We start from the raw sequence: 12240 nt of genomic DNA on the forward strand, positions 1-12240 counted from the left end.
CATCTTACCTTTATCTAAACAGGCCAGGTCTCTTTGGTAGCTTTGTAAAAAGTATTACTTCATAATATTGCAATAATTTTAGAGGGAACAAATGTAGTTTAGCTGTTAAAAGTTATCCTATGAAACACATTGCAGGGAAGTTCTGGGAGAATCCAGAAGTAACATCCCCAGCAACTCTACATAGTGGAAGCAGGTCTACAGAGAAACAAGTCTTAGAAATTACTTTTCTTTTGACTGGAATTTCGTGTTCACTTGCTGTACTTACAGATGAAAAGATATTGCAGAATACATTCAAGGAATTCATTAAATTGGCAATTAAAAAAAAATCCTTTTTTGTTTTCTTTCAGTCACAGTTACAGATGTTCAGGGATATTCACAGGAACTTTGTCAAGGGATTTTAATGTTGTTTAAATTCTGTTGTTGATGCACTGTTTTAAACTGTGTCAAGATTTGTTTTCTTACTGCCTATTAAGGCTCCTCTTACTCTTCTGTAGGTAAGAAATCTCTGCTACATGGTAAGCAGGAGAGAGAAACTGAAGTTATCTCACAGTAAAGTACATGAACAGGTCTTCAATTTGCAAGTCCAGCTCATTAATCAGGAAATTGCTGCAGGTAATTGTATAAATGTAAAATATTTACAAATTCTGTCTGCATTTAAACTAAAACCTCTGCTATCTTTTATGTTGCTGCTTGGTTGTTTTTTTTAACACTGTAAGTTTACCAGTAAGATTTCTTAAAGCATACAGTCAGCTGAAGCAGCAACACACATGTAACTCTTCCCTCTCTTCAAACATCCAAGCAAATATTTTTTAATTTTATGGATGTTTCTGGTCTATGCCTATTACTTGTGAATTGCTATGGAATCCAAACAGCACAAACAAGCTTGTTTTTGCATTCTTAGGCAGCTGGTGTATGGTGCTGTTTCCCCACAGCAAGCACTGCACTGCTGCCTTGCTGTCCAGCTTGCTTGCTGTCAGGAGTTGGTTCCTTTGGGCCAAAGAGAAGAGTGACCGATAGGAATCGCTGCTGTCACGTTGCCTTGTGTGCTGGATGAGCAGCACAGTGAGGTATTTCGTAGCTTGTCACCTGCAGTTACTCTCCTTGCTTCAAAAAGAGTATCCTGACTTTTAATAGGGAAGAGTAACTGATTAGGAATGCTGACATACCAAAACTCACTCTGCCCTTCATTTTTGTAGTGACCATTTTGAAACAAGGAGCACAGCACTTGGGAAGAGGAAGAGTGGCAGTTACTTAGCTTTACTCTTTTTTGACTAGGGAAGGCAGCTATTTCTTCCACGTGAAGTGAATATCTCTTTTTCTTTCAAGATACATAGTATGCTTCTATGACTCATTTAGAGTTGAGTCTTTGTGTCTGGTTTTTTTCTCTACCCCCTGAAACATGGATAGGTTTCATTAGTGCTGACAAGGTTGTTGGGTTTTTTTTTCAAACTGTTTTAGACCAGACTAATGTTTTGTGGAAGCAGGAGTACTCTAAAGCACTTTGGCTTTGTGTTAAATGCATTTTATTAGAAATGTCTACTCAATTTATTTTATGTCTTTAAAATACAACTGCTCTTTTAATGCTTATTAGGATAGCTTGATTGCTGCTTTGAGATGGTACTATATGCATATTAATATCATAAAGACTAATATATGGGGGTAAAAAGACTTCTGAAGTGTAGGGAATTTTACAATGCAATGTACAGAGGTGAATTAAGTCCAAATGAAAATTCAGTTTGAAGCATTGTTTTTTCTCTATCCAAAACTGAATACAAATCTTTTGTTTATAGCTGCTTTGGAACTACTTCAGTCATACTTCAAAAGTGCTTCGGTTCACTGGCTTAATGCCCTGTAAGAAGGGCACATTGTTACTTGTAATGGAAACGCTAAAATGCTTACCTAAATTCCAAAACGGTGGATAATTTGGCACAGGTGTCATTATCCCAACTTCTCTTTAATGTCCTAAAACGATTTCGCATTGATTGTTTGCAAATGCTTCGTACTGTTTGCACAACCTTTTAACAGACTACAAGACTTGTTACAGATAACAAAATTATTAGCTTCTTTAAAAATCCTTTTTACCTTTTGCCTCCTCATATCTTTCTCCTGTAGGCCATGCCCTGACAAGTGCACTAGAGAACACGCTGTTCTACCCACCTCCTAGGATCACCCTGAAGTTGAAAATGCCCAAATCAGCACTAGGAGATTGCAAAAATAACTCACTGAAGCCTGGCAACAGGCCGCTTTCTCCTGACAACAACAGCACTGTTTACAGCAAACGAAGCCTGCCGATGGCCAAGGAGTCCTTTGAAATTAAAGCAAAATCTTACTCCAGGTATCAGCACGACAGCAGAAGTAATGGGCTATTGGCAGGGATCGGCAAGCCACGGAGTGAGGTAAAGGATTCTGGTCCCACACAGATTCCGGAGTTTTACCGGGGCCAGCCGTCTGGGAAGCCCTTAGCACTCCAGGCTGCTTTGCACGGACAGTCTTCCATTGGGAACGGGCGGGTGCAGCAGGAGAACTTGAGGCTGGCGGCCAGATCCAACGGTCTGATGGGCAGGGCTGGAGATGTGAGCCAGAGAGACAGCTCCAGCCAGACGCCCTACGAACAAGAGTCCGTGCTCACAACTCACTTGGCCAGCCAGAGCAGTTTCAGAAAATCTACCATAGAACATTTCAGCCGATCCTTTAAAGAGGCTACCAACAGTCTGGTGAGGACCACAGAGGATCTCCGATGCTGTGAAAAGCCAACAAGAAGACTTGCAGCAAAAGATCGCTTGTGGAGCAAGCAGATGCTTGAAGGTGCTCCTTACCAGGACAATGACGGATACTGTCCTGACTTAGAGCTGAGTGACTCTGAAGTGGAAAGTGATGAAAACAAAGAGCAATTGAGGTTAAGACGCAGTAGCTCAGAGAGAGAAAGCCCAAGTAAGGACTTTGGAAGAGATTGTCACAATAGAAACAAAAAGAATATGATTTCTCACAGTTCGGTACAAAGGTGATTAGAAGCCCCCAAGGGGTTAACTCAGCCTTTATGTGTTCCAGTGTACCAGTGCAAAGCTCAGCATCAAAAGGTTCCAGAAAACAGTCCAGGACCTACGTTAGGAAGAGTTGCAGTAGGGGATGGGGGGCAGGGAGAGAAGTAAGAGTAGTTCTGTTCAACTGTGAACTGACTGGCAGTTTTCGCAGGGTTAATTCAATGATTGCAAAGTCATGTAGAAATCTGTGTGTTCGTTTTAGAGGGTAACACCTGGGAGAGCAAGAGGCGGTTAATATTTGTGTAAATTCAAGAAACTGTTCTCCCTTTGCCTGCTTATATGCGAGGCATCGTGTTCATGTTATGCCAGTCTTGTGGTGGACAGGTATTAAAGAAGCCCTTGCATAGCTCTACTGTGTTGCAGGAGAACTGCAAATGGAGACACTGAAACTGCATTTCTGCAGCACCTGCAGTATGGCTTTGATCCAGCAACACACTTCCAGATGTGTGAGTAAGTTAAGCACATGGAAAAATCCTGATGGTTTCCCCGAGGAACATTTGTGCTCAGCTCTCCGAGCACATCCTGGCGTGCTCTGCTGGATCTGGCCCAAAGTGACTGCTAAGCGATGATCCCCTTCTGCAGGAGCAGGCTTTGAACTGCAGTGACATTTGCAGGCTCCTGGCAGAAGGTGGAAGCAGGAGTCACTGGTACTGCCAAACTCGGCTGACCTCTAGGCACGCCCCCTTTGCCTGCTCTTGCTGAAGGTTGTGCTTCTTTTCACAACTACTTGCTTATTTTGTAAATACACAACTTCTAGTACTTCTTTTTTTTTTTTTTAAGAAAAAAAATCTCTGTACATAGTTGCTTGTTGTGGGATGCACTTGTAAATATTTTACCCAGCTAACAAGTACAGATGGCTAATTTTGTGGATAGTGTTTACAAAAGTAGATGTACTACAAAGAAAAATGCTAATGACACTTAAATTTAGGCAATCACCGGTGATGCCAGGTTACTCTTGAAACATATTCCGTGCCCAGAGGTGTTCTTACCTGGTATTTTTAAAATAAGCTGAATTAGAAATAATTTTATCTGAAATTTTAATGCAGGCACAAATTTTCAGCCCTAGTTGTCAGAATACAGGTGTAGAAGCCTTGCTTCTGGCACTTAGGACTGTAAAATTTTAGCCAGTGATGGTTTCAAGTATGTTGAGGGTTTGTTTTTTTTTTTGGTTGGGTTTGGTTTTTTTTTAATTGCTGAAAAAAAATCCATTGTTTTACTGAGCTGCTTTTCAACCTCTGGATCAGTTGCTGTTTCCCAAACTAACATTTTTTTTGGTGGGTCCTTTAAAATTAGCAATTGTTAAGTAGAGATTCCATTTCAGCCAGTACCGAAGGGGATCTTTTTCTGTTTGTTTCAGTGACAGGGTTTTTTATGTTTGAATGCAAACAAGCTTGTTTTCCAGATGGTGTTCTGTTGATCAACAAAGTCTCTGCAGGGGTTTCTCTAAAATGCTGTACCTTTCTTAAAAATTCAGCATCCTCTGTCCCTGCATCCCTGGCTGAAATGGGCTGTAGCTTGTGCCGCACGTCACGCAGCCCTTTCTCTTTGAGGGTTCGCTTTGTCTTGAAACAAACCGAGTTCCCTGCTCGGTCTGAAGCTGACTGTGCAGAATCCAACCAACCCCCTGTTTTTCTTCATCTATTTCTTAGTTTACTGCTTTTAGCTTGGGAAATAGCAACAACATTTTTAGACTCATTTTAAACTTTGGAATCTCCCTAGTTGCAATAGGACTAGCAGGTCAGGGGCTGGAGGATTTTACAGTAGGGAATTTTGGTTTTGTTTTTTTTTTAATATATATACTTGGCAATTCTGCTCTCTTTGCTCATGCATCTTAAATTTTTTTTTTCTCCCCCTGCACTTCTTGATTTTATGTATATTTGTGTAATTGATCTTTCTAGAGCTGTATCTTCAAAACTACTTCTTTTGGTGTAAATATGCGGTAGTGTTTTACATTTCCACATGTTTTTATTTTAATGGGAAATGCTTTGTGTTCTAAGCCATGGGTCATTCAGAATAACTAAACAAATGGCTGTTCATTTTTGCTCCAGTTCTGATTCTCTCTTAGTTCTCCTTCGATAATTTATTACTAATCCTCTCTTGCTGGTCATGAAATTCTACGAAGTTTGTGTTGGGAGCACTTATCTGGGAGGTCAGCAAAGTGTTCATGTGGTTTTGTGGCTGGAAGCCTACGACAGAAGGGAGGAAAAATGGTGCTTCAGCAAAACTCAGTGTTTTTGCTCTTCTGGGGTTATTAATTCACTTGTTTCCAGTCTGGGCAATGGTTTTGCTAATTTTTACATTATTTTAATAGAGATATGAAGGAGCCCTTGGTTATGTAGTTCACAAATATTGTCCCCAAAGTGCATTTGCTAGTTTTTGTTGTGTGTTCGGTGGCTAACTGTTTGAAGTATTACCTCTTAACCTTATTTGTCGATTTTTTTTGTTTTGGTTTTGCATTTTGTTTTATATATATAAATATATATATATATATTCAATTTTCCAAGATGGACTCGGTCTTTTTCAGATGTCCCCTTTTTACAAGTACTTTTTCATTAAATTATGAAACTGCTAACAGTATTTTCATTTGTTGTGATTTATTCAGGACTTTGCCCTCCGTCTCTGGCAGGTTGTTAAAACTCATCAGTCTAATAGCAGTACTGTACCCATCTGGTATAGACCACTTCTGCAGAGTTGGCAATACTTTTACAGGCTGCAGTGTCAAGGAAAACCTTTCCCCTATAGCCCCTCAAAAGAGTTACTGAACCCTAATTTGCTGTCCAAACCTGGCTTTTTGCTTCTGCCCAGCTGAGCAAAGGTAACAACCATTTGCTGTGCTGGTCTCACTTTTTACTGCATTTGCTTCTTCTGTAGGATGACTGTCTATCCCTGGTTGAACAAATTAAGTCATAGAGGAAGGTCCATAGCCAGGCCTTCTGTCTTGTCTGTTTCTTGTACACTTACACACATGCACAGTTGAATATTTAACAGCCAGCAATTGCTCTGTGTGTGTGCAGGACAAATCAGTACAAGCAAGTTGCCAGGCTGGTGTTTTATGTTGGTTTTGCATGACCTGTTGCTGTAGTTCTCCCTGTTATCACAGGCTGGTGCTGTGACACACCTTGCTGGCAGAGAGGAGCTGTTCCCTGTGCCAAAGCAGGGCAGAAGGCAAAATAGAGGATGAAGGTCATCTTAGAACACCATGTTGGAAGAGAACTCAAGGATCATCTGGTCCAACCTTTCTTGGCAAAAGTACAGTATAGCTAAGATGGCCCAGGACCTGTTCCAGCTGAATCTCAGATCTCACCGCTTCCCTGGGGAGATTATCCCAATGGCTGATTGTTCTTGTGAAAAATGTTTCTTTTGTGTCCAACTGGAATCTCCCCAAAGTAACTTGTACCCCTTACCCCTCATCTTTTCCATGTGACTCCTTGTAAAAAGGGAGTTTCCACCTTCTTTGTAGCCACCTGTTAAATATTGGAACATGGTGCTACGGTCTCCCCTAAGCTTTCTTTTCTCAAGGCTGAGCAAACCCAGTTCTCTCAGCATTTCCTTGGATGGCAGGCTTTGCAGTCTTTTAATCACCTTTGTGGCCCTTCTCTGGACCCTCTTCAGCCTGTCAACATTTTAATTTTTTTTTTTCTGTGTGGCAGGGACCAAAACTGAACACATTATGCCAGGTCTGGTCTGACAGGTACTAAGTAGAGCAAAATAATAACTACATTATCTCTGCTGGCAATGCCTTTGTTGATACATCCCAGCACCTTGTTGACATTCTTTGCTGCAGCAGTACACCGTTCATTCATATTGAGTTTGTTTCCCATCAGAATCTCCAGGTCCCATTCCACAATGCTGCTTTACAGCCAGGTACATCCTAGCTTGTGCTGCATTCCTGGATTATGCTCTCCCAGCTGCAAGACCTTACATAGACCTTACATTTGTCCATGTTGAACTTCATCGGGTTCTTAACCCACTTTTCCAGCCTATCCAGGTCTTCCTGCAGGATGGGTCTCACCTTCTGAAGTGTCTGCTTCCCCACCCGGTCTGGTGTCACCAGAAACAGGTGATGCTGTCATCCAAATTGCTTGTGAAGATCCTCAGCAGCATGGGGCCTGGTATCGATCCCTACTGGACCCCGCCTGTGTCCAGTTGCTGGTTTGAAAAACAGCTGTTTAGCACCACCCTCTGGGTGCCGCCTGTCAGCCACTTCCTCACCCACTGCACAGATGACTTGTGTAAACCATAGCACATTAATTTCTCCTGGAAGAGGCTGTGATGAGCTGTATTAAAAAACTGAGAGAAAGAATGCAGGTATAGCTACACAACCAATCCAACAGCATCACTCCTACTTTGGTCAGCCTGGTAGCTGGCAGCATTCAAGAGGGACAGGGCACTTGTCGGTTGCAGGCAGGAGTGACCATTGTGCCCGCAGTGCTTCAGAGAAGAGACAGTGTGAGCCATGAGCTGAGTGGCCATGTCAGTGTGCTTGTGGCCTAGTGTTGGGGGCAAGAGTAGTGAGCAGGTGGCCACAGGCAGGCCAGGAGCTGAGGTGGAGGTGTGTTGGGTGAAGTCTCTAGACTGAAAAGAAAGGTGCATATAGAAGAGAGGAAGAAGCAGCAGCAAGTGATTGGATTGTCAGGTATTATTTCAGCACCAGGATTCCTCTTTCCCTAAAGGCTCTCTTGCAACAGATTTCCTTGTTATGACTTTCTGACTGGCAGCCTCCCATCCCCTTTGCAAGTCCAATCTGCTTTTGGCTGGGATGTGGGGAAGATGGCGCCAAGAAAGGAGACTTGTATCCCCATTATGCTGGAAGCAGCTGTTGTTTGTAGAGTTTTGACCAATAAATACATGTGGTTACTTATTGACAGGACCTGAGGCCAAGGTCTCACAAGCACTAATAGGAACTGTGTGGTGATTCTCAGCAACATCATTTCTGCATTTGTCTTTCTCCAAAGAGAAGTGTTTCTCAGCTATGAACTGTGTATGTTACTTGTAGATTTTGTTTGTTTGGGGCTTTTGTTGTTGCTTTCACCAACCATAAAAGGAGGAATTGCAAACATTGAACTCCTAAAAACAAGCTGGAAACATTCACTTGGGTTTGATGTGGTACCTCACTGATGACTAGGCCCAGGTTCACCAGCTGTGTGCAGGTACATGATGTGCATCTGATACCTGGGAGGGATCAAGCATTCCCAAGTGCTGCCTCTGAAAGCTACAGGGATAATCCCATGAAACTAGGCATCTTGATCGTTGTGAGTTTTGATGATTCCAGTACTTGTAGAGGTTTAGCACTGCAGGGAATTGACGCATCTATTGGGAAAACATGCTTTTGGTGTGAATTAATGAGCAAAAGGAAGCTGCTTGCACAACCTGGGAGCTTGGTATGCAAGAAAAGGGCAGAGATGGAAAACAATGGAGTGCCTCAATGCAACTTCTTTAGGAAGAAGTGAGGGCTCACAGACTTCTAGGTTAATGACAGATATGCCATGCTACTGCTGAGTCTTTATGCCAATTTCATGGCTGAACAGCCTTTTGCCTCTTCCGGGGTGTAATTCTGCAGCGCCCCCCTCTTGCAGAGACCATAACTGCTCCTGGGCTTCTCTCCTAACCAAGTCAGTGCATCTGTCAACCGTTGGATTCCTGATGGGATGTGATGGAAGTGGATTGAAGTGGCTGCATGCACAGATTTCTGAAAGGAAATGTTACGTAGCAGTTGGATAAGTTGTTTGAAAATAGCAGCTGTGCGTGCCTATTTCTGTTCATCCAGTTAACCCTTCTGCAGATAGCTTGCATAAGTTTTTATGTGACTATATTGTGTAAGGAGAAGCAGCATCAGATATTTGCCCATTAGTTTTCCTGTCTCTGAGTACAGCTTCCCGTTATCTTTCTCCACTAGGCTTTTTTTGGCTGAGACAATCTCCTGGATCCATCTTCCCCTGCTCTTTCTCTGGAACTCCTGTTTTGTTTCAGGCTGGGCAGACCTTGCCTGCCTTCCCATTGATTTCTCAGCAGCCCTGAGGCTGGGTATCTGCCTCACCTAGGCTGCCTTATCTGGGACATTGTTTTAAATCTATGGGTAGGCTCTGACATCTTTGTTTCTTTTGACTTAATCCTCCTCAACATTTTTTATGGTTTCTGTTGTCAATCCTCAGGTGCTGCCCCAGCCTTCCTCACCTTGGGGAAGAGCAGAGGGCAAGGCAGACACAAAGTGTACTTTGACAGAGTTCCCCAGCAGGTCTGTGTTCTGCTGGCCAAATTGGTGGAACAGTTTCCTGAGGAAGAGCTTAAAACCTAGCACAACAGAAATGTATGAAGGAGGAGACCATCAAGAAATTTCCTGGTCATCTGAAAGCCTTTGAGCTTATGACCGACATCATCTTATTTTCTGTGATCTCAGCAACCACAAGGAGCCCTCTGGAGTAGTACCTATAAAACAAAAACGCGTTACATACCATTTGGAAAAATGGTTCTGGTTATACACTTGGAAGTGCAGGGCCTAGTGAGGGAATGAGACATCAGAGGGAGGGGGTTAAAAATCATTAACCCCCTACCCACTTACCCAGAAACCAGGTGTCTGGTTTCATGCCTTTGAGGTTCCACCTCTCTTATCTCGGAAGGGTGGTGCTGAGTAGTTTGGGAACCCATGCCCTGGCATTTTAAGCTCCATTTGCACCTTGTTTGAATGGGGCCTCAGCAAAGTACTTCCCCTCTTCAAAACTGATGGCTCAGCCGTTGTTCTGTTATCTTTAAAACTGAGCAGGGGCTCCCCTCCCCTCTGATTATTCTTTCTACAACGAGCTAGCCGTTTCTCCTGGCTTAAGGAAGCACAGATGTCAAGAGGTGGGTGAGCCAGGTGGTGTGGATAGCCGTAAGCAAGTTGTAATTTACACTTATTACAAATGGCTAATAAACAGCCTTCTCTCAAACTGGCTGATTGAAGGTGGTGAATTAAGTTCAGAGTAGTTGCCCCAGACCTGTAGTTAGTTGGAAGTTTGCTTCTGATTTGGGCCTGAAGAAGGGCTTATGTGCCTGAAAGCTGCGAACAGTGAAAGCACTTTTGATAAATGAAAGATGCTACCTGGATCCCTTGCAGGCAACTGCCTTGGCACATAACAGTGCTCACTCTTTTATCCTGAATCAAGGAAAATGCAAATTCTGATCACATGGGGTCTAAAGTGCTGAAGAGTAAGGCATTCATTTATAACGTCTTGGCCATGCTCTGCTGAAGAACCCTTGTGCTGGAGCACCCTGTTCCCTGTCTGATCTGAGTGCAGAGCAGAGGGCTGGAAAGACACAGGCTGGACTTTGTGTGGGGCAGCTTAAGGTGGCAGGAACTAGAATTTGTAGGTATTCCAGTGACAAAGAAGCTGGAGGACCACATCTGATGTGAGGGGTGTTTGTGAAACACCTGAGAAGCTGTCTGCACTGGGAAGGGCCATATAACATTTCTTCTTATTAGTGCTGTGTTCTTAGGGATTAGATGCTTTTGCATGAGACTGTGGCCAGTATATAAGAAATGATGCTGAAATTAGTCTGCATAATAAAGTGTACTGAGTAGAGGGCACCATTGCTGGTTCTGTGAGAGAAACCAGACTTTTAAGACTTCAATATGACTTCACAATAGTTTGGTGCAATCCTTCTTAGAAAAGATTCCCTATTTGAGAGTCTTAGTCCACTTTGCATTGACTTCCATGACAGTATGACCACAGTGGGTATTAGACTTGATGTAACATAAATTAGTCAACGGGCATAAGCCTGTTTAATGCCCTTGTGCATTGTCTCATTGTATCTCCCAATGAGACATCTGCAAAGCAAGAAAACTCTGTACTTTGGCAAATGTTCAAACTCTACAAGTATTTAGATACATTACTAAGATCATCCACACTAGTAAACAGTTGGGACTTCTCAGCAGTTTGATGTCTCCTGGACCTACTTGTTGCTTACTAACAAATAAAATCTCGATCCAGACATACAGGTCAATTCCAAGACCTGTAACTGTCTGGAAACAAGTGCATGGCAGGACAAACTCTTGCTTTCCAACCAGTTGATTTCAGTGACTGATTTTGTATTTCTGCCTCTGCTCATGCTTGGCAGGGTTGTTGTTTCTGCTTTGCTTTGTTCCCCCTGCCCCTAAAATGCAGTATTATCTGCTAGTGGTAAATTCCCACGTGCTCACTGTTTGCCCTGGTAGATGTAAAAGCAGGGCAAGCTTATAGCGAGCTAGGGGCTCCTTGCAGTCCCTACTCTCTACTGCACCTTCCCCTGCTGCAGAGGAAGCCAGCCAGACTCCCTTCCTGCAGTGCCTGGAGGCAGCTGTAAGAAATAGACTTCTGATATAAGATGTTTGCACTTTGTATCAGGCCTACAGCCTTCCCACCTTCAAGCAAAGGAGGAGAACTAACATAGAAGTAAAGCATGAAGACTAAAGGTGAAATAAAAGAGACACGTACGGTTCTAAAGATGAAGAGTTGATAGGATCAGCCTCATAAAAGGAGGGAAGAACAACTGAAACTTTCCGGTAGCCAGCATAAGCAAAAAAAAAACCCTTCTCCTTTTCTAACCCCTGAAATCATCATCATCAGCCAGTCCTTCTTGCCTGCAGTCCTTAGAGGTGAGGGGATTTTTTTCCAGCTCTGGTGCACTGGGGTATTCTCCAGAACTGCTGAATGCTTTGTGGTTGGTGAGAAGGGTAATGACTTGTGGCAGGTTTGGTGAGGGCTGTGACTGTGAGGTGAGGACCTCTTGTGCTGCAGATCTACTCTTTCTGCTCTTTGTGGTTGTGTTAAGATCCCACTTCTCCTGCTCCCTGCAAAGCAGGAGAAGTAAGTGTACAATGTGCCCGACCACATGCTGTGTTACCGGTCTTCTTTGAAAGCCACAAAGGTGCTGTGTGTGGTCTATCACTGATTCAGAGACCACAAAGGAAATGTTTTGCCTGCGGTGCAACAACAGGAAGTTCCTGACAGGGAAGCCACCTTTGGCAGCTGTCTTTTCTGTGCTTTTCTTTCCTATGGTGAAGCTATACTAGCAGAAGACCTCAGCTGATGCACACTATGGAGCCAGCCCCCTGTGAATTCCTCCTTGCTCTGCCTTTCAGCGAGTCTGGATTAGCCATTGCAGAAAAGACAAAGTTGGGATACTGTACCATGTAACTAAAGATGCGAGTTCCAAATATTTGAAGACCAGAGTTTGTGTTGTA

At 43.2% G+C, this 12240-nt stretch overlaps 1 protein-coding gene across 4 annotated transcripts in view; it reads left to right on the top strand.

Annotated features, from left to right (window-relative positions):
• Positions 1 to 5618, top strand: part of JADE3 (jade family PHD finger 3) — a 72444-nt gene extending 66826 nt beyond the window's left edge. For all 4 annotated transcript variants that reach the window (XM_068141004.1, XM_068140997.1, XM_068141013.1 and 1 more), the window contains 2 exons: positions 495 to 612; positions 2113 to 5618. In XM_068141004.1, coding sequence (XP_067997105.1) covers positions 495 to 612; positions 2113 to 3005 — 1011 coding nt within the window. In that variant the 3' untranslated portion in view covers positions 3006 to 5618. The remainder of the gene's footprint in view (positions 1 to 494; positions 613 to 2112) is intronic.
• Positions 5619 to 12240: the final 6622 nt, after the last annotated feature.

Source organism: Melanerpes formicivorus, unplaced genomic scaffold, assembly GCF_026170545.1.
Source record: "Melanerpes formicivorus ecotype bairdi unplaced genomic scaffold, bMelFor1.0.p_v2 SCAF_1, whole genome shotgun sequence".
NCBI classification, from domain to species: domain Eukaryota; kingdom Metazoa; phylum Chordata; class Aves; order Piciformes; family Picidae; genus Melanerpes; species Melanerpes formicivorus.